This window comes from Nerophis ophidion, linkage group LG06 (assembly GCF_033978795.1).
Source record: "Nerophis ophidion isolate RoL-2023_Sa linkage group LG06, RoL_Noph_v1.0, whole genome shotgun sequence".
Lineage (NCBI taxonomy): Eukaryota > Metazoa > Chordata > Actinopteri > Syngnathiformes > Syngnathidae > Nerophis > Nerophis ophidion.
Genome location: NC_084616.1, coordinates 21,234,551 through 21,262,168, shown reverse-complemented (window position 1 = coordinate 21,262,168; position 27,618 = coordinate 21,234,551). Strand labels below are relative to the sequence as shown.

Sequence of the window (27,618 nt, the reverse complement as noted above, 5' to 3'; positions counted from 1 at the left end):
AGAAATTATATATATTTTTTAACATTTTTCTTTTCTTTTTTAATTTCTTTAAATATTAATGAGGAAACATTTTTCTTCACTTCACCTTACTACCTTAACAAAATTTAGTCCGTCCATATCCAGCATACTAACATTTACTTGACTGCCATCTGGTGGCGACTCTTAGATTGAGGGATCTGATGGCGCCAAAACACCTGCCAATCACTTCTATCACTCTTATAACTCCAGCCCTTGTAGTACTACTGCATGTACTTCCCAGTACAACGGTATGTACAAAACCCTAACCAGTGAAGTTGGCACGTTGTGTAAATGGTAAATAAATAAAAAACTACAATGATTTGCAAATTCTTTGCAACTTATAACCAATTGAGTAGATTGCAAAGACAAGATATCTAATTTTTGAAAAGAGAAACTATTTTTAAAAAAATAATTATTTACCTAGAATTTATAGGCATCAACATAGCAAAAAAGTTGGCACAGGGGCATTTTTTACCACTTTGTTACATGGCCTTTCCTTTTAACAACACCCAGTTAACGTTTGGGAACTGAGAAAACCATTTTTGAAGCTTTTCAGGTGAATTTCTTTTCCATTCTTGCTTGATGTGCAGCTTACGTTGTTCAACAGTCCGGGGTCTCCTTTGTGGTATTTTAGGCTTCATTTTGGGCCAAACATTTTCAATGGGAGACAGGTCTGGACTACTGGCAGGCCAGTCTAGTACCCGGTTCTTTTCCTCTTTGGCCCGGAGGGTCACAGTTTCCAAAAACAATTTGAAATGTGGACTCGTCAGACCACAGAACACTTTTCAACTTTGCATCAGTCCATCTTTGATGAGCTCTGGCCCAGCGAAGCCCGCAGTGTTTCTGGGTGTTGTTGATAAATGGCTTTGGCTTTGCATAGTAGAGTTTTAACTTGCACTTACAAATGTCGCGACCAACTGTAGTTACTGACAGTGGAGTTCTGAGGTGTTCCTGAGCCCATGTGGTGATATCCTTAACACACTTATGTCGCCTTTTGATGCAGTACCGCCTGAGAGATCCAAGGTCCATAATACCATCGCTCAAGTGCAGTGATTTCTCCAGATTCTCTGAACCTTTTGATGATATTACGGACCATAGATGGTGAAATCCCTAAATTCCTTGCAATAGCTCGTTGAGAAATGTTGTTCTTAAACTGTTGGACGATTTGCTCATACAATCTTTCACAAAGTGGTGACCCTCGCCCCATCTTTGTTTGTGAATGACTGAGCATTTCATGGAAGCTGCTTTTGTACCCAATCATGGCACCCACCTGTTCCCAATTAGCCTGTTAACCTGTGGGATGTTCCAAATAGGTGTTTCATGAGCATTCCTCGGCTTTCTCAGTCTTTTTTGCCACTTGTGCCAGCTATTTTGAAACATTTTGTAGGCATCAAATTACAAATGAGCTAATATTTGCAAAACAAAGTTTTCCACTTCGAACATTAAGTATATTCAGGCATGTGATTTGACCACAATGAAAAAGACTGAAAAAATTTCCGGGGGTCTCGGGTGCCCTGGTGGGGGGACAAGGGGGGCAACGCCCCCCGAAGCTCCCGGTTTTTCACCAATTTAATACAACATTAACTAAAGAACAACAAGCTTAAACAATCATGCAATCATTGACAAACACATTCGAATACACAATATGGGTCATTCTCAAAATTTGCCTAGGTTTTGGTAATAAGCAGATTGCTCTGAAATAAAATTTCCTTTCATATTTGAAATCATTCTATCATTACTATTAGTCAGATATTGTAGATATGGGGTAAAAAAATGATCAGTGGTGTAACAGGTTTGCCAAGATTTATTATTATACAAAATATATTTTAAAGTTAAGACTATTACATGATATATGCTATCAGAAAGTAGCATTAATTGTAAAATACAAAACCACTAATAACAATTCACAGTTTTAATGTATATGCCTAATTGCCTACAAGTTTAGTTATAAATATAACAAAATACCAAATGTAAACATTTCATTCTTTTTGCCAAAATAGGATATACATTTATGAAAATAATTAAACTTGTTTAGTATTGTTTACTCATATTTGAAAATAGGAAATAATAATAATGTGAGGACCCTGACATATTGCATGAAACAAGTGGGAAAATATTTACCTTTAAAATTGTTACACCACTGACAATATTGTTTCAAGAGACTACATAACAACTTAATATTACAAAATAGTATTATAAGCAAATTTATTTCAAATAAATTGTTAACTGGAATCAATAATGGAACTCTTTGAATTTCTGTAATTTCATAATATATTTTCACGTGGCTTTTTATTTTTAGAAAAACCCATTTATATTTCGCAAAGCAATAATTGGTTATCATTTGAAACAAACATGCGTATTTCGCAAGCAAATATCTTTTAGCTTACCTCATTATTAACTACCCTGTCTGCAACTGAAGTGGGTTCTTTGGGTTGAGCTTTCCTCTCGATGTCTACGGCAGTTGTCGATGTAAACAAAGGATGAAGTCCGTAAAGTTTGCTCACTTTTGGTTGACGTCCAAAAGTACCAGCTAGTGAAAAGTTTGTTTTCCTTGCTTCAAGTTGTTTCATATGTTTTTGGCGTTTCGCATGTACTTCCAAAGCCTTGAAACCTCGTGATCCATAGTCAATATTATCATGACACCACGTACACAAAACTTTTCCGGGATGATCGATTTTCCAAAAAAAATCGCAGAACAAAGTCGTAACTTCCTTCTTCCCAACCGCATCAGTAAGTTCCCTTTCCATCCAGTCCCATCGAAACTTATTTTTGACATGTTTATCAATTTCTTTTACTCGTGAAGCATCCTTTCTCTCGAGAACCGACATCGTTTACTAATAACGTCATCATTCATAACAGATGTCCTGATTGGTCACAAGGAACATATCGACCAATCAACTACGGCGCAATATAAGCTACTTCCCGATTACAAAAGACGAATCGGCAAGTAAACGAATCTTGACTTAGGGTCGGAAAAAAGGAAGATCATCCCCCCCCAAGATTAAAAAAGACGGAAAAATCACATGCCTTGTATATTGTATTTTCAGTCTATTCAATTGAACGTAGGTTGAACAGAATTTGCAAATCATTGTATTCTGTTTTTATTCACCATATACACAATGTGCCAACTTCACTGGTTTCGGGTTTTGTACTTCCCAGTACAACTGCAAGTACAGTACATCAAAAAGAAGAGGATGATACTCACCGCGTGTTCAAAATCTGTGGACATGCCCATGCTGAGCTCCACTTCCTGTAGCGTCAGCTTCAGATTGTCACAGACTTCCTGCCGCCGACTCAGAAGCATCTACAAGCAAAGTCAACGTTAATATCGGATAATCTTATCTCCAAATTATTATCATTTTTAAACTTTAACATGAGCCAGCATCTGGGATGGTGTGGAGGTGCATTAGTGCCCAAGGCATGGGTAACTTACACATCTGCGAAGGCACCATTAATTAATCCTGAAAGTTACATACAGGTTTTGGACCAACATATGTTATATAAAATGTTGCCATCCAAGCTACGTTATCATGGCCGCCCCTGCTTATTTCAGCAAGACAATGCCAAACCACATTCTGCACATGTTACAACAGCGTGGTTTCGTAGTAAAAGACTGCGGGTAATAGACTGGACTACAGACAGGTCGCCTGTAGTCCAGACCTGTCACCCATTGAAAATTTATGGCGCATTATGAAGCATAAAATACCACAATGGAGACCCCGGACTGTTGAACAACTTAAGCTGCACATCAAGCAAGAATGGGAAAGAATTCCACCTGAGAAGCTTCAAAAATTGGTCTCCTCAGTTCCCACACGTTTACTGAGTGTTGTTAAAAGGAAAGACCATGTAACACAGTGGTAAAAATGCCACTGTGACAACTTTTTTGCCATTAAATGCCAAGTTAATGATTATTTCCAAACAAAAATTAAGTTGCTCAGTTCCAACATTCAGTATCTTGTCTTTACTCAATTGAATATAAGTTGAAAATCTTTCTAGCTATCATTATGTATACGTATTGTTGCATTTGAACAACTGTATTGTTGATAATAGAGGTAGACTATTGGTTTTGTTCATGATCAATATCGCTTTTTCTATTGGTATTTGTATTGCTCCAGTTTTAGTGTAAAAATGCTCATTTTCATTACTATATTATTATTTATTTCACTAACAGCTTATTTGCTATCACTTTTACGATCATATTTGTACATATTGTATGTGCTGGTGTTGTTCTATTGTTGTTGTATTTGCTGTTGTTGTTTTTGTCTCTCTGTCTAATCCCCCTCTTATCCCCACAATTTCCCCCTCTGTCTTCCTTTTTTTCTCTTTCTATCCCCTCCTGCTCCGGCCCGGCTGCACCGAATGATAATATAAATACATTTAATAAAATCAAATTCAAATAAGGCAACAAGAGAAGTATCCTACACTTCTCTTTTGTAAAGTAAATCTGAACAGCCGATATGGGCATCAACATCAACTATATGATTTGCCTGTGAAGCTGGACAGGACAAAAAAAAAAAAAAAAAAAAAGAAGTTGAAAATAATTTGCAAATCATTGTATTCTGTTTTTATTTACGATTTACACAACGTGCCAACTTCATTGTTTTTTGTAAATAAATACATGAATATATATTTACTTATTAGTCATTTATCAGTATTGTCGCGGTGTCAATACAGCAAGTGAGTGTGCCACACACTCCAACACATCACTATCCATCCATCCATTTTCTACCGCTTATTCCCTTTCGGGGTCGCAGGGTGCGCTGGCGCCTATCTCAGCTACAATCGGGCGGAAGGCAGCGTACACCCTGGACAAGTCGCCACCTCATCGCAGGGCCACATCACTATTATACAGTATATTAATATGAGTGAATACATTCCAAGTGTGCATTGCGGACTTATTATGAGCGCATCTCAACAAATAAGAATATGGTGCAAAAAGGATTTGATATAAAGTTCAAATAAGGCTAAAGAGCAACATCTCGGGAAGACAAAATGAATAAACACACTAAAATAATTCATTTCAGGAATGTAGTAAATTGACAGAATATAACGTACAAGTTCTCTGAATTGAAAAGTTGGAAGTATTCAAATGTGTTGACACGCACTCTGATTAAAAAGGGTGGTTTTCTTTTTTTTTTTACCTGGAAGTCTGGATTTGGGCCGAGGGTGAGGTTGTAGCCGTAGCGCCCGATGGTCATCAGTCCCAAGAACTGCAGGGCGGAGCATTGGGACACGATGTGCTGGACCGTGTCCACCGTCTGCTCCGGTGGGAGGCCGTGTTTACCTGCAGCCGCGCACGCACACGTCAACACACACCTGTCTATCTGCTACGGGGGGAGGGCTGGGCGACACGGCTCAAAACCGCATCACGATATCAGTGTTCTGTATTGGTCCAAATCGGTAATTACTGATATTTTGCATGACTTACGGAAAATCTTGATATCGTTTAGTCGCCCAGCCCTAATCTGTGCCCGTTTAAAACACTAACTCTGTTCGCCGCTGGTGTTGAGCTGCACCATGACCTTTAACCTCTGCGTGCTCGCTCCCCTGATGCGCTGCCACGAGCTGTTGACCTTGTCGGCCAGTTTCGCCGAGTCCACCGTCTCCACCAGGAACAGGTTGGGCACGCCTGCAGAGCGAGAAACCAAACGTGTTCAATTGGTAAGAAATGTCGCTCGTCACAGCTCACACGCACCTGGTCTGCCAGGGCATAAGAGGATGCAGCAGGGTGGGGGAATACATGTTGCAAACGGTTTCAGCGAAACACCTGTAGAATGTCCTTTTCAAAAAAGCGACGACCGTATTTTCCGGACTAAAAGCCGCTTCCCCACCCCCACAAGCTTAATACAAAGGTATGGCTAATTTATGGATTTTTCTTGGCTAACGGCCATAATGTTTTGTTTTCAACAAATACTTTCCATGTAATACTGACAGACACTGCAAAGGTGTGTGATTGTATGTGTTATGGCGCCATGTTTTGGACGAGTTGCGAGGCTAAAATGTACTTTCTGTTTTGTGCTTTTAACTGGAAGTATAAGTGCCGTCTAATAGTTGTCCCGTAGCGTTTCTACTCATACATTCATCACTTCAAGCAACATTTGTGAGTTTTACAATAGAACTAAAACATTTTTTACTCACTAAACAATCCCATGTGTTAGCATTAGCTAATATGCTAACAGTATCTGTGTTAATATTATTTACTTACTTAAAATGGCATTAATTTTGTATTGTTTCTGTTACACAAATCCCTCAGTAAATTCACCAAAATGTCACTGTGAAGTTATTGAGTTTGTTTAGCTGATTGGAGAGCTGGCTTCCGCAGGTAGTGGGTCCATGATGATGACTTTTTTTGTTTGATTGGCCGTTTTACTGCCTTGTTACTGACACCGTTTGGAAACAATGAAAGTGTTGTGGAGAATGTATATGTTTAAAAGTTATTTCTTTATTCAGAGTCATGTTTAAAGCAGCTAGTATTATTCCATTTCTACTCTTTCTATGCTTGCATCTTGTGTCCGCAGAAGTCTGTGTAGTTCCTTGAGGGATTGGAATGTGGGAGAGATGCATCCCCCTCTTTATTTTATCAATGTTGGAGAAGAGGGAAAGGGTGGGGGCTGTTTTCGTATTCAATAATTTCTCCTTTCCCGTTTGAATGTTAGACCATTTCAAGATGCCGGTATGACCGCATTGGTGTGGGCTGGTCTCCTAAAGCTTTAGTAAAACTTGATAATATTCCTATTCTGTCTCGATGATCCTTCTTACTCAGCTTATATGTCATCTAAAGAACATGGGATTGACCGGTGATTTAAATTTCTCTGAGAGGGAGACTGGTCAGACGCAACAGTATGTAAATTAACATTTACATAATCTTTCTGTGTAAATAACTCATTTCATAACATATATATCTGTGGATTATAGTCGGGTGCTGCTAATATATGGGAAAAAATATTTTCTTGTGAAATTTGTTGGGTGCGGCTTAAATACCGGCTCGGAAAATAAGGTTTTTCGGTGTCATATAAAGGAATGACATAAGAATTGTATTCCTAAACATATGTGTTGTCTTTCCCACAGCGTTAAAAAAAACAGGCGGTTTATGCACATTTTCCCCACATTCACTCACCCAAAAGTTTGTTGACGTTATTCTTCTGTAGATGACCGATGAAATGCCACTTGATTTCCGGGCAGGAATCTAAAATCTAAAAAGGGAAGATTATTAGATCCGTATTTGACAAGAAAACGACCAGCTTGATCTAAAAAAAAATACATCCGCTCACCACAGGGTCTGAGGCTTTGTCCACGAGCTCGTTCACCTGGTGGCGAGAAGCGAATATTGCAGTTTGGAGATTAGGAAAAGATTGTCCATTTACCACAAATAACTATTATTGTTTGTTTACAAACACCGTTTCCAAATGAGTTGGGAAATTGTGTTAAATGTAAATATAAACGGAATACAATGATTTGCAAATCCTTTTTTAACCCATATTCAATTGAATGCTCTACAAAGACAACATATTTGATGTTCAAACTGATTAAAAAACATTTTTTTTGCAAATAATCGTTAACTTTAGAATTTGATTCCAGCAACAAGTGACAAAGAAAATGGAAAAGGTTGCAATAAATACTGATAAAGTTGAGGAATTCTCATCAAACATTTTTGGAACATCCCCCAGGTGTGCAGGCTAATTGGGAACAGGTGGGTGCCATGATTGGGTATAAAAGCAGCTTCCCAAAAAATGCTCAGTCTTTCACAAGAAAGGATGGGGCGAGGTACACCCCTTTGTCCACAACTGCGTGAGCAAATAGTCAAACAGTTTAAGAACAACGTTTCTCAAAGTGCAATTGCAAGAAATTTAGGGATTTCAACAACTACGGTCCATAATATCATCAAAAGGTTCAGAGAATCTGGAGAAATCACTCCACGTAAGCGGCATGGCCGGAAACCAACATTGAATGACCGTGACCTTCGATCCCTCAGATCGCACTGTATCAAAAACCGACATCAATCTCTAAAGGATATCACCACATGGGCTCAGGAACACTTCAAAAAACCACTGTCACTAAATACAGTTGGTCGCTACATCTGTAAGTGCAAGTTAAAGCTCTACTATGCAAAGCGAAAGCCATTTATAAACAAGATCCAGAAACGCCGCCGGCTTCTCTGGGCCCGAGATCATCTAAGATGGACTGATGCAAAGTGGGAAAGTGTTCTGTGGTCTGATGAGTCCCCATTTCAAATTGTTTTTGGAAATATTCGACATCGTGTCATCCGGACCAAAGGGGAAGCGAACCATTCAGACTGTTAGCGACGCATAGTTCAAAAGCCAGCATCTGTGATGGTATGGGGGTGCATTAGTGCCCAAGGCATGGGTAACTTACACATCTGCGAAGGCACCATTAATGCTGAAAGGTACATACAGGTTTTGGAACAACATATGCTGCCATCTTAGCACTGTCTTTTTCATTGACGCCCCTGCTTATTTCAGCAAGACAATGCCAAGCCACATTCAGCACATGTTACAACAGCGTGGCTTCGTAAAAAAAAGAGGGCGGGTACTTTCCTGGCCCGCCTGCAGTCCAGACCTGTTTCCCATCGAAAATGTAAAATATGACAGCGGAGACCCCGGACTGTTGAACGACTGAAGCTCTACATAAAACAAGAATGGGAAAGAACTCCACTTTCAAAGCTTCAACAATTAGTTTCCTCAGTTCCCAAACGTTTATTGAGTGTTGTTAAAAGAAAAGGTGATGTAATACAGTGGTGAACATGCCCTTTCCCAACTACTTTGGCACATGTTGCAGAAGTGAACTTCTAAGTTACCTTAAGTATTATTTGCAAAAAAAAAAAAAAAAGTTTATGAGTTTGAACATCAAATATCTTGTCCTTGTAGTGCATTCAATTGAATATGGGTTGAAAAGGATTTGCAAATCATTGTATTCCGTTTCGACAGCACGGTGGAAGAGGGGTAGGTGCGTCTGCCTCACAATACGAAGGTCCTGAGTAGTCCTGGGTTCAATCCCGGGCTCAGGATCTTTCTGTGTGGAGTTTGCTTCTCCCCGTGACTGCGTGGGTTCCCTCCGGGTACTCTGGCTTCCTCCCACCTCCAAAGACATGCATCTGGGGATAGGTTGATTGGCAACACTAAATTGGCCCTAGTGTGTGAATGTGAGTGTGAATGTTGTCTGTCTATCTGTGTTGGTCCTGTGATGAGGTGGCAACCTGTCCAGGGTGTACACCGCCTTCTGCCCGATTGTAGCTGAGATAGGCACCAGCGCCCCCCGCGACTCCAAAGGGAATAAGCGGTAGAAATTGGATGGATGGATGGATGTATTCCGTTTATATTTACATCTAACACAATTTCCCAACTCATATGGAAACGGGGTTTGCACATGACAAAAGAGGGCCGCAGTTTCAAAGGACCAAGAGCTCAGGGGCCGGACATCGAATTGTGGATGTTTGCTTTCACACTGTATGTTGTTTCCAGCGTGTGCAGCTAGACAGATAGTTAACATCATGATGAAACAGAAGCTCCAGAACTTTTGTTAATGAGTGATGTTCCTTCTTTTCAATTATTTTCCTTCCTCAGTTGTATTTCTTTCCATGTCTTCCTTCATTTTGGTTTGCAGGATAGATACTATAAACATAAAACAAAAGTATAACATCTATTGTGTATTTTACATAAATTAAATAGAAGGTTTAGTGTTTATACATTTACACAATTTACTACATTTGTATATGGAAATTAACATCCACATCAAACATTGCACACATGCAGCGCGACACACCTGAGCTGTAGCGTCATCGCCCTCCACTGGTCAAATTCAGCGCTACATGTATTAAACGAGCTTTGATTGCAAAAGTTAATCAGCCAACAAAAACAACAAGAATACAGAAGCCATCAGGAAGTCAGCAATTTCAAAAGATTCACATTTTGTTGTCCAGTCACTAATAAAAGTCTGATTCCTGCAATTTGTTTAAATTTTTTCAGGGTCAATAGTGCCGTCTTCTTCTAATCACCTAATTCCTGCTTCGTTGTGAAACATAAGCCTCACTGTTGCCCCTGCGGGGTGGCGGGAGTACTGCATACATTAACAAAGCTAATTGAAATTTAAAAAAGCCTATTTGGGCGATGTTCGGCGGGCCAAATTAAAAGCTTTGGCGGGCCGGATGAGGCGTACGGTCTGGTATTTTAATACGCCTGTCATAGGTTATTAGCAGCTACACAACAGCTAAGCACACAATAGCACACAAGTTAGATATAGGTAACAATCATTGAACAATAAAACAGGAAATTTGTCAATATAAACAAGAATCTAATAATTATAGAGGCATAGTACAAACCCCGTTTCCATATGAGTTGGGAAATTGTGTTAAATGTAAATATAAACGGAATACAATGATTTGCAAATCCTTTTCAACCCTTATTCAAAACTGAGGAAACTAATTGTTGAAGCTTTGAAAGTGGAATTCTTTCCCATTCTTGTTTTATGTAGAGCATGGGTGTCAAACTCTGGCCCGCGGGCCAAATATGGCCCGCCGTGTATTTCCATTTGGCCCTTGAGGCAATATGAAATTAACATTAGAGCTGGCCCGCCGGTATTATACAGCGGCGGTGTCGCTGTTACACCGCTAATACTCATACTTGCTAAACCCCCCCCCCCCTGATTTTCCAAGGAGACTCCCAAATTTCAGTGCCCCTCACGAAAATCACAGGGGGCAACCATTCTCCCAAATTTCTCCCGATTCCCACCTGGACAACAATATTGGGGGCGTGCCTTAAAAGCACTGCCTCAAGCGTCCTCTAAAACCTTTCGTCACGTCCGCTATTCCTACATAGAAACAGCGTGCCGGCCTAGTCACATGATATATGTGGCTTTTACACACACACGCTAATGCAATGCAAGCTTGGTCAACAGCCGTACAGGTCACACTGAGGGTGGCCGTATAGACACTGTTAACCAACACTAAACGAGAATGACAAGCATATTTCGGGAGAACATCTGCACTGTAACACAATATAAACACAACAGAACAAATACACAGAAACCCTTGCAGTACTACCTCTTCCTGGATGCTACAATATAACAGTGTATTATTAGCCTGTAAGAAAAGTTGATTTTGATATTTACCTGAGAAGGCTGCAAATAGAAAAGAGGCATTCAATTTCTATTTCAATCAATCAATCAATGTTTACTTATATAGCCCTAAATCACTAGTGTCTCAAAGGGCTGCACAAACCACAACACAAACCACTACGACATCCTCGGTAGGCCCACATAAGGGCAAGGAAAACTCACACCCAGTGGGACGTCGGTGACAATGATGACTATGAGAACCTTGGAGAGGAGGAAAGCAATGGATGTCGAGCGGGTCTAACATGATATTGTGAAAGTTCAATCCATAATGGATCCGACACAGTCGCAAGAGTCCAGTCCAAAGCGGATCCAACACAGCAGCGAGAGTCCCGTTCACAGCGGAGCCAGCAGGAAAACATCCCAAGCGGAGGCGGATCAGCAGCGCAGAGATGTCCCCAGCCGATACACAGGCGAGCAGTACATGGCCACCGGATCGGACCGGACCCCCTCCACAAGGGAGAGTGGGACATAGGAGAAAAAGAAAAGAAACGGCAGATCAACTGGTCTAAAAAGGGAGTCTATTTAAAGGCTAGAGTATACAAATGAGTTTTAAGGTGAGACTTAAATGCTTCCACTGAGGTGGCATCTCGAACTTTTACCGGGAGGGCAATCCAGAGTACTCGAGCCCGAACGGAAAACGCTCTATAGCCCGCAGACTTTTTTTTGGCTTTGGGAATCACTAATAAGCCGGAGTCCTTTGAACGCGGATTTCTTGCTGGGACATATGGTACAATACAATCGGCAAGATAGGATGGAGCTAGACCGTGTAATATTTTATACGTAAGTAGTAAAACCATAAAGTCACATTTTAAGTGCACAGGAAGCCAGTGCAAGTGAGCCAGTACAGGCGTAATGTGATCAAACTTTCTTGTTCTTGTCAAAAGTCTAGCAGCCGCATTTTGTACCAACTGTAATCTTTTAATGCTAGTCATGGGGAGACCCGAAAATAATACGTTACAGTAATCGAGGCGATACGTAACAAACGCATGGATAATGATCTCAGCGTCTTTAGTGGACAGAATGGAGCGAATTTTAGCGATATTACGGAGATGAAAGAAGGCCGTTTTAGTAACGCTTTTAATGTGTGACTCAAAGGAGAGAGTTGGGTCAAAGATAACACCCAGATTTTTTACCGAGTCGCCTTGTTTGATTGTTTGGTTGTCAAATGTTAGAGTTGTATTATTAAATAGAGGTCGGTGTCTAGCAGGACCGATAATCAGCATTTCCGTTTTTTTGGCGTTGAGTTGCAAAAAGTTAGCGGACATCCATTGTTTAATTTCATTAAGACACGCCTCCAGCTGACTACAATCCGGCGTGTTGGTCAGCTTTAGGGGCATGTAGAGTTGCGTGTCATCAGCATAACAGTGAAAGCTAACACCGTATTTGCGTATGATGTCACCTAGCGGCAGCATGTAGATGCTGAAGAGTGCAGGGCCAAGGACCGAACCCTGGGGAACTTCACACGTTACCTTAACGTAGTCCGAGGTCACATTTTTATGGGAGACGCACTGCATCCTATCAGTAAGATAAGAGTTAAACCAAGACAGGGCTAAGTCTGACATACCAATTCGTGTTTTGATACGTTCTAATAAAATATTATGATCGACGGTATCGAAAGCAGCGCTAAGATCGAGGAGCAGCAACATAGATGACGAATCAGAATCCATCGTTAGCAATAGACCATTAGTCATTTTTGCGAGGGCTGTCTCCGTGGAGTGATTTGCCCTGAAACCGGATTGAAAGGTTTCACATAGATTGTTGGACGCTAAGTGTTCATTTAACTGCTCCGCAACAATTTTTGTCGAGGATTTTTGAAATAAAGGGAAGGTGAGACACCGGTCGGTAGTTTACCATGAGGTCAGGATCGAGGTTAGGTCTTTTAAGAAGAGGATGAATAATCGCTTTTTTGAATGCTAGGGGAACAGTGCCCGAGGAAAGTTATAAGTTTATAATATTTAGCACTGATGGACCTAATAATACAAAGAGCTCCTTGATCAGTTTCCCAGGAAGTGGGTCAAGTAAACATGTTGTTTGTTTTATTCCATTTACACGTTGTAACAATTCCTCTAATGTTATTTCCTCAAAACGAGAGAAACTATTTTGGACGGCAGTATCCGCCGTATATACAATCGTATCTGTGTTAATAGAACCCAGTTGTAGCTGGGACGCATTGTCTTTAATCTCCTTTCTAATGACTTCAATTTTCTTACTAAAGAATTGCATAAAGTCATCAGCTGAGTGGGTGGAGCTACTGGAAGGAGTCCCTTGTTGGGTTAGCGATGCTACCGTACTAAACAAAAATTTAGGATCGTTTTTATTACGGTGGATGAGATTTGAGTAATATTTAGTTTTAGCTAAGGTAAGCATGTGTTTATAAGTTATTAAACTATCACTCCATGCTTGATGGTGCACCTCAAGTTTAGTCATGCGCCCTTTGCGTTCCAGCTTTCTACATAATTTCTGAGCTCTAGTTTCTTCTGTAAACCACAGGGTACGCTTTTTTGGAGCCTTTTTTAACTTAAGCGGTGCTATGTTATCAATGGTTTCGCGCAGGGCGTCGTTAAAGTTGTTAGTGAGGTTATCAATAGAGCCCACATACTTTGGGAATGGTGCCATTACCGATGGCAGTAGGTCAGCAAGAGTTGTCGTTGTGGCCGTATTAATGTTGCGGCTGCTATAGCAGTTATTATTATTATTAGCTTGCCGAACATGAGTCTGAACCTCGAATTTTATAAGGTAATGATCGGACAATACTTTAGTATACGGGAGTATCGTAACTTTGGAAACGGTGATACCCCTGACAAGCACTAGGTCTAGCGTATTACCGTTGCGATGCGTGGGTTCATTTATTATTTGTGTGAGACCACAGCTATCAATTATAGTCTGGAACGTTACACACGGTGGGTCCGATGGAGTATTCATAAGGATATTAAAGTCCCCCATTATGATTATATTATCGGCGTGTGTCACTAGATCAGCAAAAAACTCTGAGAATTAATTGATAAAGTCCGAATAGGGCCCTGGGGGGCGGTAGATAACAGCCAGGCACAGAGGCAGCGGTGTGACAGACCTCATAGTAAGCACCTCAAACGATTTATATTTATTATTTATGTTAGGACTAAGGTTAAAGTTTTCGTTGTATATTAGTGCGACCCCCCCACCCCTTTTAAGAGGACGGGCAATATGCGCATGTGTAAAGTTAGGAGGACATGCCTCATTTAGCGCAAAAAAGTCGTTTGGTTTAAGCCAGGTTTCGCTGAGACCGATGACGTTAAGATTGTTGTCTCTGATGATATCATTAACTAACAACGTTTTGGGAGACAATGATCTTATGTTTAAAAAACCTATATTATAGGTAGTGGGCTGTTTCAGGGAATTTTTGATCAAATTATCCGTAGTAGCAATATTAATAATGTTGTGTTTATTATGCCCTGTGCATTTAGTATAATTACGACCATATCTAGGAATTGATACGACGGGAATTTTCCGATTGTTTGTTTGTTGCTTTGATAAACTACACGCATCATAGTTTGCCACCTCAGTAGAACACATGTCCAACTCTGAAACAATCAAAGCAGAAAAAACTTGTTCTAATTTAACTGACTCCTTACCCAGACCAGTAGTCTTTAAATTTGATTTTAAATGTCATTTCTATTTTTAAATTATTAGTATTATTTGAAACTCGATTTTGCATGTCATTATAAAGTTATATAAGTCTCGCTTGTTCAATATTCAATGCAAAACTTGTTTGGGTCCCTATTAAAAGGTTAATTTTTTTCAACCTTGGCCCGCGGCTTTGTTCAGTTTAAAATTTTGGCCCACTCGGTATTTGAGTTTGACACCCCTGATGTAGAGCTTCAGTCGTTCATCAATCCGGGGTCTCCGCTGTCGTGTTTTACGCTTCGTAATGCGCCACACATTTTCGATGGGAGACAGGTCTGGACTGCAGGCGGGCCAGGAAAGTACCCGCACTCTTTTTTTACGAAGCCACGCTGTTGTAACATTTGTCTTGCTGAAATAAGCAGGGGCGTCCATGATAACATTGCTTGGATGACAACATATGTTGCTCCAAAACCTGTATGGACCTTTCAGCATTAATGGTGCCTTCACAGATGTGTAAGTTACCCATGCCTTGGGCATCAATACACCCCCATACCATCACAGATGCTGGCTTTTGGACTTTGCGCCTATAACAATCCAAATGTTTATTTTCTTCTTTGTTCTGGAGGACACCATGTCCTCTGTTTCCAAATATAATTTGAAATGTGGACTCGTCAGACCACAGAACACCTTTCCACTTTGCATCAGTCCATCTTAGATGAAACCGGGCCCAGCCAAGCCAGCGGCGTTCCTTGGTGTTGTTGATAAATGGGTTTGACTTTGCATAGTAGAGCTTTAACTTGTATTCATAGATGTACCGACCACCTGTAGTTACTGACAGTGGTTTTATGAAGGGTTCCTGAGCCAATGTGGTGATATCCTTTACACACTGATGTCGGTTTTTGATGCAGTACAGCCTGAGGGATCAAAAGTCTGCAATATCATTGCTTTTGTCCAGTGATTTGTCCAGATTCTCTGAACTTTTTGATGATTTTACGGACCGTAGATGGTAAAATCCCTAAATTCCTTGCAATAACTTGTTGACAAATGTTGTTGTAAAACTGTTCGACAATTTGCTTACAAAGTGGTGACCCTCACTCCATCCTTGTTTGTGAATTACTTAGCATTTTATTGAAGCTGCTTTTATACCCAATCATGGCACCCACCTGTTCCCAATTAGCCTGCACACCTGTGGGATGTTCCCAATAAGTGTTTGATGAGCATTCCTCAACTTTATCAGTATTTATTGCCACCTTTTCCCAACTTCTTTGTCACGTGTTGCTGACATCAAATTCTAAAGTTGATGATTATTTGCAAAAAAAAAAAGGTTTATCAGTTTGAACATCAAATATGTTGTCTTTGTAGCATATTTAACTGAATACGGGTTGAAAAGGATTTGCAAATCATTGTATTCTGTTTATATGTACATCTAAAACAATTTCCCAACTCATATGGAAACGGGGTTTGTAATTTCTGAACAATAAAAGAGGACATTTGTTAAATAAACAAGTATCTAGTAATTATAGTTGCATATTACTTACACGTAAAAAGTCTCCAAGGCAGTATTAGAAAGTATCCAGTAACAAACGTGTCCGCATCACTCAACTTACTGGGTCAGAAGTTCGGTAGGCCAAATTAAAACCTTTAGCGGGCCGAATGTGGCATGCAGGCCGGCAGTTGACTACGTCTGCTATAGGTTTTTAGCAGCTACGCAACAGCTAAGCACACAATAGCACACAAACTAGACATAGGTAATAATCATTGAACAATGATACAGGAAATGTGTCAATACAAACAAGTATCCAATAATCATAGTTGCATATTACTTACACAAACAAAGTCTCCCAGGCAGTTTTAGAAAGTATCCAGTAACAAACGTGTCCGCATAACTAAACTTACTGGGTCATGAGTTCGGCGGGCCAAATTCAAAACTTTGGCATGCGGGCCAGCAGTTGACTACACCTGCTATATGTTATTAGCAGCTAAGCGCACAATAGCACACAAGCTACACATAGTTAATAATCATTGAACAATAAAAAGGGACATTTGTCAATATGAACCAAACAAACGTGTCCGCATCATTCATTTTACTGTGCATTATCGTGATTAAAAACAATTACCACTCCACTTCAATTCAGTTCAAAGACAGCATACAGTAAGTCCGTTAAGGACGGTCAATGATAAGTGAATTAGTGAATTATATTTATATAGCGCTTTTTCTCTAGTGACTCAAAGCGCTTTACATAGTGAAACCCAATATCTAAGTTACATTTAAACCAGTGTGGGTGGCACTGGGAGCAGGTGGGTAAAGTGTCTTGCCCAAGTACACAACAGCAGTGACTGGGATGGCGGAAGCGGGGATCGAACCTGCAACCCTCAAGTTGCTGGCACGGCCGCTCTACCAACCAAGCTATACCGGTTGGTAGAGCAGTAAATAGGTTAGTTTTTCTCATAACTACCATTGTTCTCTGTTTGACTCATTTCACTTGATCAAACCTTTTCCAACATTCCACATTACTAAATAATACAAGTAGGTATGATTTCTGCTGATATAAGATAAAATCAGTATCGTGCAGGGCGAGCACGTGAAAAAATATTCCCCCCCCCAAAAAACACAATCTCAATTGTGAGAGAGAAGATAGTGAGTTATTTTTTTTCCTACTATCTATTATTTTTGCGGTGTACCGTGTAAGTGAGATTTTAATGTATACTAGAAAATTCCCGTGGAAATTTTGATGGGCCTGCTATCTGTGCCCGGGTGTAACTGTACAAAACTAGCCACAGAGCTAGCGTAAAACAGTACCATGTTTACATAAAAATTCTAACACTTAACATGTGTGCTAATAATAGCATGATAACAGTCAGCAGGTGTCATATACCAAGTTATACCACACAAAAATGTATGGCTCCGGAAAAAGAGAAAAAAGTGCAAAAATTAGACGAAAAAGTTAGCCAGCCTAAGTTAGCTTGCTAGCATGCTATCGTTTGCATGCTAACAGTTAACAAGTGTCACATACCAAGTTATATGACTTTGAGCTAAACGGTAGCAAAGGTAGCTCAGAAAGTTAGCATGCTAGCAAGCTAACTTGAGCATGATAATAGTTGGCTTGTGTCACATATCAAGTGATGTGACCCTAAGGTGTATGGCAGGGGAATAAGAGAAAATAAAGGATACAGATAGATTTTTTAAAAAGTCAATACTTTAATTTTAGCATGCTAGCAAGCTAACGTGAGCATAATAGTTGGTTTGTGTCACATACCAAAAAACACAACTCTAAGGTGTACGGCTAGGGAATAAGAGAAAAAAAAAGCAAAAGTACAAATAGCTAAAAAAGTTAGCACTTTAATGTTAGCATGCTAGCAAGCGAACGTGAGCATGATAATAGTTGACTTGTGTCACATATCAAGTAATGTGACCCTAAGGTGTATGGCAGGGGAATAAGAGAAAATAAAGGATACAGATAGATTTAAAAAAAATTAGCACTTTAATTTTAGCATGCTAGCAAGCTAACGTGCGCATGATAATAGTTGGCTTGTGTCACATACCAAGAAACACGACTCTAAGGTGTATGGCGGGGAATAAGAGAGAGAGAAAAAAAGTATAAATAGCTAAAAAAAGTTAGCACTTTAATGTTAGCATGCTAGCAAGCTAACGTGAGCATGATAATAGTTGGCTATTGTGTCACATATCAAGTAAAATTACTCTAAGGTGTATGGCAGGAAATATGAGAGAGAGAAAAAAAAAGTACAAATAGCTAAAAAAGTTAGCACTTTAATGTTAGCATGCTAGCAAGTTAACGAAAGTATGATAATAGCTGGCTTGTGTCACATACCAAGTAACACAACTCTAAGGTGTTTGGCTGGGGAATAAGAGTGAATAAGGGGTAAAAATAGCTAAAAAGTTAGCACTTTAATGTTAGCATGCTAACAGTTAACAAGTGTCACATACCAAGTTATATGACTTTGAGCTAAACGGTAGCAAAGGTAGCTCAGAAAGTTAGCATGCTAGCAAGCTAACTTGAGCATGATAATAGTTGACTTGTGTCACATATCAAGTAATGTGACCCTAAGGTGTATGGCAGGGGAATAAGAGAAAATAAAGGATACAGATAGATTTAAAAAAAAAAGTTAATACTTTAATTTTAGCATGCTAGCAAGCTAACGTGAGCATAATAGTTGGCTTGTGTCACATACCAAAAAACACGACTCTAAGGTGTATAGCTGGGGAATAAGAGAAAAAAAGCAAAAGTACAAATAGCTAAAAAAGTTAGCACTTTAATGTTAGCATGCTAGCAAGCGAATGTGAGCATGATAATAGTTGACTTGTGTCACATATCAAGTAATGTGACCCTAAGGTGTATGGCAGGGGAATAAGAGAAAATAAAGGATACAGATAGATTTAAAAAAAAAAGTTAATACTTTAATTTTAGCATGCTAGCAAGCTAACGTGAGCATAATAGTTGGCTTGTGTCACATACCAAAAAACACGACTCTAAGGTGTGTGGCTGGTGGATAAGAGAAAAAAAGCAAAAGTACAAATAGCTAAAAAAGTTAGCACTTTAATGTTAGCATGCTAGCAAGCGAACGTGAGCATGATAATAGTTGACTTGTGTCACATATCAAGTAAAATTACTCTAAGGTGTATGGCAGGAAATATGAGAGAGAAAAAAAAAGTACAAATAGCTAAAAAAGTTAGCACTTTAATGTTAGCATGCTAGCAAGTTAACGAGAGTATGATAATAGCTGGCTTGTGTCACATACCAAGTAACACGACTCTAAAGTGTTTGGCTGGGGAATAAGAGTGAATAAGGGGTAAAAATAGCTAAAAAGTTAGCACTTTAATGTTAGCATGCTAGCAGTTAACAAGTGTCACATACCAAGTTATACAACTCTAAGGTGAACGGTTGCAAAATGAGCTCAAAATGCTAGCCCTTTGATGTAAGCATGCTAACTTTTATTTCGACCAAACACAAAATTAATTTATCAAAACAAAACACAGGTGGTGTTCTCGTTGCGGTTTTTGGGTTCACTTTGAGCGTGTCGCCAAACAGCGAGAAGGCTAAACGGATGACTCACATAATTTTCCCCAAAGTTCCGCTGTCCTTGCCTGTAGGCCTCCACCACCATCTCCGGGGGTTTGGTTTTGCTGACTGCCACGAGCCGGGGCGGCACAGCTGGTAGCGTCTGAAAACAGAGGAAAAAGTGTCCCGGGACTTGATTATTTTGCTTTGTACCTCAACGTCTTTGTTTGTGTGTTAGCATTGTTTCCCTAATAAAAAGGGCTTCCTTTCGGCACTTGCCCGCCGTCTCTGCATCCCGGTGTTCATAAATACACAAAAACGTGACAAAAACCAATACAATGTAGTTTAATAAACGTTTCCTATTGTTGTTCTTAACTAATATTAGTATCCATACTACACTCTCGCTTTACCACACTCCAAATATGGCAAGATCTTGCATTTAAGGCCTACTGAAACCCACTAATACCGACCACGCAGTCTAATAGTTTATATATCAATGATGAAATATTAACATTGCAACACATGCCAATACGGCCTTTTTAGTTTACTAAATTGCAATTTTAAATTTCTCGCGGAGTTTCTTGTTGAAAACGTCGCGGAATGATGACGCGTAAGATCATGCGTGTTAGTGACGTCTCGGGTTGGAGGGGACATATCAGCCCAGCACCACTCGCGGCTAAAAGTCGTCTCTTTTCATCGCAAAATTACACAGTATTTTGGACTTCTGAGTTGCTGAATTTAGTGTTCTCGTGAGATGTGTAAAAACGCCGACTCAACACCAAGCCAAACCGGAGTCAATGAAGAGAACGTCATTGTAAGCTTGACCATTTACTTTTGACAATTCCTTCACAGACAAGTTGGTGAAAAACTGAAAAGAACAAAGAGACACAACACACTTATTGCCTCTGTACATATTCGTTTACAAAGACATATAAAAATGTAACGGTAATGTCGGAAAATGTCCAGCAGAGGGAGACTCCCGTCTGCTCCCGACCCCCCACCTCCCTTTTTTTTTTTTCTTTTTTTTTTTTTTTTCTTCTTTGTCATGAAAAAGGGACGTTTTTGTAATGAAAAGGGGAGTTTTTTGTGGTTGGTGCACTATTTGTTTTTTATGTTGATTTGATTAAAAAAAAAAAAAAAAAAATTTTTTTTTTTTTTATAAAAAGTTCTTCTGCGGCCCGGTACCAATCGGGCCGCGGCCCGGTGGTTGGGGACCACTGTTGTAGAGCAGTGGTCCCCAACCTTTTTGTATCCGCGGACCGGTCAACGCTTAATAATTTGGCCCGCGGCCCGGGAGGGGATGGGGGGGGTCCTTTTTTTTTTTCTTTGTCATGAAAAAGGGACGTTTTTGTCATGAAAAAGGGAGGTTTTTGTGGTTGGTGCACTAATTGTAAGTGTATATTGTGTTTTTTATGTTGATTTAATAAAAAATAAAAAAATGAAAAATATTTTTTTTTTTATTTTTTTTTTTTTAATAAAAATTTATAAAAAATTCTTCTGCGGCCCGGTACCAATCGGGCCACGGTAGTGTCTTCGTTCCTGAGCACACCAGCAGGCGAGAGGATGAGCGCCTGAAGGATATCTGATAACGAGACGATGCCAACGATCCGGTACCAATCGGGCCACGGTACCGGGCCGCGGCCTGATGGTTGGGGACCACTGGCCTAAATGACTTGAACACATTGTATCTAATTCGACAATTATATTTAACATATTGGCACTATTACACTTTTTTAACGTGTCTGACATGTTAACTTATTAAAGACGCCTTACGGCATTGCTTCTTCGCCGCTTTGTGTAGGATGGCAACAGAAAGTACTACAGAAGACCACAAAATGTATTTCTAGCTTTCGAACAAATACCGGAAGTCAACCAACAGGAAGTAATTTAGCGGAAGTGACATCATCTAACTGCTGTTTACCGATTATAAAGTACAATGAATATAAACAACTTTAACTCCAAATTAAAGCATTGCAGTTACTAATACAAAATATCATCAAGTAACACAAAAATATTATCACGTAATTACGTAAATAATATTAACAGTTGACTTCAGGACAACACACTGAATCTTTTGCAATTTGTTCAATTAATAATGGAGACGTCAAAGAAGAATGCTGTTGGTGGAAAGCGGTGGATTGCAGCTGCCTTTAGCAACTGAAACAGTGTTTCTTTGTTTGTTGTGAAGCTTTAACACAGAGCGGTCAAGCCAACATGTTTCTCTACGTCAACCAGCGAGTTTTTGGATGGGAAAATTGTGATATTAAGTCGACTCTTACCGGAGACATCAGTGGATTATGCGTCCTGCAGCAGCTGTCAAAAAAGGCAGCTGTGAGCTTGGATCACATCAGAGACACTGGCGTTCACCGCAGTCATCCGACTTTGAGGTATGACTTTAGGATCTCACTAGAACACTATTAAAACAATAAGCAGATACGAGATCTTCCAGACTTATCCTAGTAAATGTGTCTAATTACATCTGAAACGCTCACACTGCCCTCGCCTTTTTTTTTTTTTGTGCTTCACTCTAACTTTCCTCATCCACAAATCTTTCATCCTCGCTCAAATTAACGGGGAAATCGTCGCTTTCTTGGTCAAAATAGCTCTTGCTGCTAGAGGCTCACATTATAAACAATGTGAGGATGTGAGGAGCCGTACAACACGCGCACATGGTCTGCTACTTCCGTTAAAGGCAAGGCTTTTTTATTAGCAACCTAAAGTTGCGAACTTTATCGTCGATGGTTGCGAACTTTATCGTCGATGTTCTCTACTAAATTCTTTCAGCAAAAATATGGCAATATCGCGAAATGAACAAGTATGACACATAGAATGGACCTGCTATTCCCGTTTGAATAAGAAAATCTCATTTCAGTAGGCCTTTAAAATTGCACATATGTACAACAATCAATCAAAGTTTATTTATATAGCCCTAAATCACGAGTGTCTCAAAAGGCTGCACAAGCCACAGAGATTTTTAGAATGCAAAGTGCGGCCAAACATTCCTTTCTCCTTCATGCTGAAACATTTGCAACATCTAAAGCTCGCTAACATTAGCTCCGCATCAGACCAGTAGTAACCATGGTAACATCCCAAACGTCTAGTAGACGTGCGATTTTAGTCACTCATTCATTCACTCTTCATCTGTTTCACCGTTACAAGCTACGGAATTTGCCCATTAATCATTCCCCCCAACAGATTTTCATATTTACATGATCGTGCGCAGACATAATTGAAATCGAAATCAAAAATCGATTAATTATCTAGCCCAGGGGTGTCAAATGTACGGCCCCAGGGCCAGATCCGGCCCGCGAGATTAGGGGTGTCCAAACTTTTTCCACACACTTAGTCCATTTTGATATTTTTCATTTTCAAACCAAATATATATTGTAATGCTCCCCTCAATTTTGGTGAATACTACAAGGCCCCGGGGACCTCAAATGGTCTCAGTCATTTAAGTGTTAAAAATTAAATATTAAATATGTTTTATGCGCTTTTTTTGTCAAAACACTGTTTAATAAGAAAATCACAAAACTATACAATAATTTGTTCATTTGATGGGAAGTAATTGGAGCTTTAAATAGGTCAATAATACATAAAAACATTGATTATCATTATTATTTATTGAGCAATGTCGATTAAAAAATATATATATAATAAAATAATTAAAAGGTCTCGGTATTCAAAAGGCCCCCAGTCATAAAAAAATAAGTCATATATCAATATATATTATTTTTACTTTCAACACTTAAAGGCCTACTGAAACCCACTACTACCCACCACGCAGTCTGATAGTTTATATATCAATGATGAAATATTAACATTGCAACACATGCCAAGACGGCCTTTTTAGTTTACTAAATTGCAATTTTAAATTTCCCGGGAGTTTCGTCTTGAAAACGTCGTGTAATGATGACGTGTACGCAAGACGTCACGGGTTTTTAGGACGCACACACAGCTAAAAGTCGTCTGCTTTAACCGCATAATTACACAGTATTTTGGACATCTGTGTTGCTGAATCTTTTGCAATTTGTTCAATTAATATTGGAGAAGTCAAAGTAGCAAGATGGAGTTGGGATGCTTTAGCCTTTAGCCACACAAACACAGGGTGATTCCTTGTTTAAAATTCCCGGAGGTGAAAATTTACTATGGATCAGAGCGCAGTCAAGCGAACATGAAACACGACGGAATGTCAACCAGCAAGTTTCGGTGAGAAAATTGTGGTTAAAAAGTCGCTTCTTAAAGGAGAAAAAGCTGAGCTTGCCCCGTCCATAGCTGCCGTCGACTCCCCTGAGACACTGGCGTCAAGACACCCTTCCGACTATCAGGTACTATTTAACTCACTAAAACACTAGCAACACAATAGAAAGATAAGGGATTTCCCAGAATTATCCTAGTAAATGTGTCTAAAAACATCGGAATCCATCCCAATGCAATTGTGTTCTTTTTTTTTCTAGTCCGTCGCTTTAAATATCCTCAAACACGAATCTTTCATCCTCGCTCAAATTAATGGGGAAATTGTCGTTTTCTCGGTCCGAATAGCACTTTTTGTTGGAGGCTCCCATTAAAAACAATGTGAATATGTGAAGAGCCATCAAACATGTGACGTCTTCGTCTGCGACTTCCGGCAGAGGCAGGGCTTTTCTCTTAGCACCGAAAGTTGCGCACTTTATCATGGATGTTCTCTACTAATTCCTTTCAGCAAAAATATGGCAATATCGCGAAATGATCAAGTATGACACATAGAATGGACCTGCTATCCCTGTTTGGATAAGAAAATCTCATTTCAGTAGGCCTTTAAATCTTTAGTTCAATTTCATCTACCTGCTGAACCGAGCCCAAACCCACCTGGACAAGCCTGCAAGCAGTGCGAGGGTCATGTTTTTTGACTTCTCCAGTGCTATTTATACTATATGGCCTGGGCTACTGGGTGTGAAGTTGGAGAAGATGCAAGTGGAGGCCACCTGGGTGTCTTGGGTTGTAGATTACCTGACTGACAGACCACAGTACGTGCAACTGCAGGACTGTGTGTCTGACTGACAGGCTGGTTAGCAACACCGGGGCCCCGCAGGGTACAGTCCTCTTCCCCCTCCTCTTCACCATTTACACCACCAATTTCCACTATCAGTCAGAGTCCTGCCACCTTCAGAAGTTTTCTGATGACTCTGCGATAATGGGGTGTATTGAGGATGGTGATGACGAGGAATACAGGGCACTGGTGGAGGACTTTGTCACATGGTGAGGAAAGAACCACCTCCAGCTCAATGTGACGAAGACCAAGGAGCTGGTTGTGGACCTGGGAAGGAGGAGGAGTACTTCAGCGACCCCTATTTCTATCAAGGGGGTGGATGTGGACAAGGTTGAGGATTATAGACTGTATAATGCATATGTTCCTTGACTGCACTTAAATGTAGAATATATTTATATTATTCATATATTATATATATATAATATGGGCTTCACGGTGGCAGAGGGGTTAGTGCATGGGTGTCAAACTCTGGCCCATGTAATTTCATTTGGCCCTTGAGGCAATATCAAATTAACAATAGAACTGGCCCGCCAGTATTATACTGTGGCTGTGCCGCTGTAACACTGCATTCACAGCTAGTATTCATACTTGCCAACCCTCCCGATTTTCCCGGGACAATTCCGAAGTTCAGTGCCCCTCCCGAAAATCTCCCTGGTCAACCATTCTCCCGAATAGCTCCCGATTTCCACCCGGACAACAATATTGGGGGCCGTGCCTTAAAGGCACTGCCTTTAACGTTCTCTAAAACCTGTCATCACGTCCACTTATCCTACATACAAACAGCTTCATAATGTAAGCGGCTTATACACACTCATAAGTGAATGCAACGCACACTTGGTCAACAGCCATACAGGTGACACTTGAGGGTGGCCGTATAAACAACTTTAACACTGTTACAAATATGTGCCACACTGTGAACCCACACCAAACAAGAATGACAAACACATTTCGGGAGAACATCCGTACCGTCACACAACAGAACAAATACCCAGACCCCCTTGCAGCACTAACTCTTCCGGGACACTACAATACACGCTACCACCTAAAAGGTTAATTTGTTCAACCTTGGCCCGCGGCTTTGTTCAGTTTTAAATTTTGGCCCACACTGTATTTGAGTTTGACACCCCTGGGTTAGTGCATCTGCCTCACAATACAAAGGTCCTCCAGTCCTGGGTTCAATCCCTGGCTCGGGATCTTTCTGTGTGGAGTTTGCATGTTCTCCCCGTGAATGCGTGGGTTACCTCCAGGTACTCCGGCTTCCTCCCACTTTCAAAGACATGCACCTGGGGATAGGTTGATTGGCAACACTAAATTGGCCCTAGTGTGTGAATGTGAGTGTGAATGTTGTCTGTCTACCTGCGACGAGGTGGCAACTTGTCCAGGGTGTACCTCGCCTCCCGCCCGATTGTAGCTGAGATAGGCGCCAGCGACCCCAAAAAGGGAATAAGCGGTAGGAAATGGATGGATGGATGGAAATTGTTATTTTTGTAGCTGAGATAGGCGCCAGTGCCCCCCGCGACCCCAAAAAGGAAATAAGCGGTAGAAAATGGATGAATGGATGTATATAATACACGTTATATATTATTTATATATTATTATTGCTTATTGGGAGCGAACTGTGGTGTTGAATTTCCCCCAGGGATCAATAAAGTACTTTGTATTCTATTTAGGATTATACAGTTTTATTATTTTTTGAGCAATGACAGTTAAAAAAAACCCTACATGTTCGCTCTTTTATCATAACTTGAGGTTGTTTTTGGTTATTTTATTAGTATTATTATTTATTTTATTTTTTTTCTAAATGTGCCGCGGACCGTTTAAGAATGACATTTTCCCCAAATGGCCCCCGAGCTGCACTTTGGACACCACTGCACTATCTCAGAAAGTCAAAATACTTTTAATTAATAATCATTGTTAATTAATATGTAATATTGATATTAATAAGCATGCGTAGAGGAGTGTTGATGTTGCGACACTCTCATCCAAAGGTTACTGTTTAACAACCTTACATAACCGATCGTGCCGCGCACAGCACCGACTTCCACACCGGCGAGTGGAGCCGACGTCAGCGGGAGTTTAGCACCGTCGTTCCCGGGCTCGGGTCTTACCTTGGGCCGCCGCGAGGCCGCCTGGTTGACCCGCTCCACCACCGACCGTAGCGACTTGCCTAGCTCCTCCGACATTGCTACTCTCCACATACTACCACGTCACGTCGAGTGCGACGTAAACGGTGACGACAATCACCTTTCAAAATAAAAAAAACACCGGAAAAGGAAGCAGGTATTACAAAAAAAACAAAAGCCGCCTATGGATGTAGTTGTCCGATGCCTTCCTTCTCGCGAGTATTTCGGTGACTGCATGGTCCATCGATTTTTTTATTATTCTTTTTTACAAGAAAATGTATTTTTTGTACCACAAACTCGTTTCTGTATTTGGATTTTTTTACGAGCTATACACAGTAGACTTATAGCTGTATCATAGTGGTATTTTTACACCAGTTGTCACCAACCTTTTTGAAACCAGGAGCTACTTCTTGGGTACTGATTAAAGCGAAGGGCTACCAGTTTGATACGCACTTAAATAAATTGCCAGAAATAGCCAATTTGCTCAATTTACCTTTAATAAATAAATCTATATATACAGATGTGATCAAAATTATTCAACCCCCACACAATTTTGGTGTTTTAGCAAGTTGGACATTTATTCAGTATTTTGTTTATAGTCATGTCAAATAAAGATGTGTCAAATAGACAAATCCAACTTCAATTGTAAGACTGTATTTTGCAAAATACCAAAAAAGGACATTTTTCTTAATATCTCATT

General features: G+C 40.1%; 1 protein-coding gene across 1 annotated transcript in view; it reads right to left on the bottom strand.

The window, feature by feature from the left end:
- Positions 1 to 27,064, bottom strand: part of plpbp (pyridoxal phosphate binding protein) — a 34,194-nt gene extending 7,130 nt beyond the window's left edge. Inside the window, exons 1-7 of the mRNA XM_061902992.1 lie at positions 26,904 to 27,064; positions 19,825 to 19,932; positions 7,290 to 7,325; positions 7,136 to 7,211; positions 5,507 to 5,647; positions 5,160 to 5,302; positions 3,224 to 3,322 (exon numbers count right to left, since the gene is read on the bottom strand). Coding sequence (XP_061758976.1) covers positions 3,224 to 3,322; positions 5,160 to 5,302; positions 5,507 to 5,647; positions 7,136 to 7,211; positions 7,290 to 7,325; positions 19,825 to 19,932; positions 26,904 to 26,993 — 693 coding nt within the window. The 5' untranslated portion in view covers positions 26,994 to 27,064. The remainder of the gene's footprint in view (positions 1 to 3,223; positions 3,323 to 5,159; positions 5,303 to 5,506; positions 5,648 to 7,135; positions 7,212 to 7,289; positions 7,326 to 19,824; positions 19,933 to 26,903) is intronic.
- Positions 27,065 to 27,618: the final 554 nt, after the last annotated feature.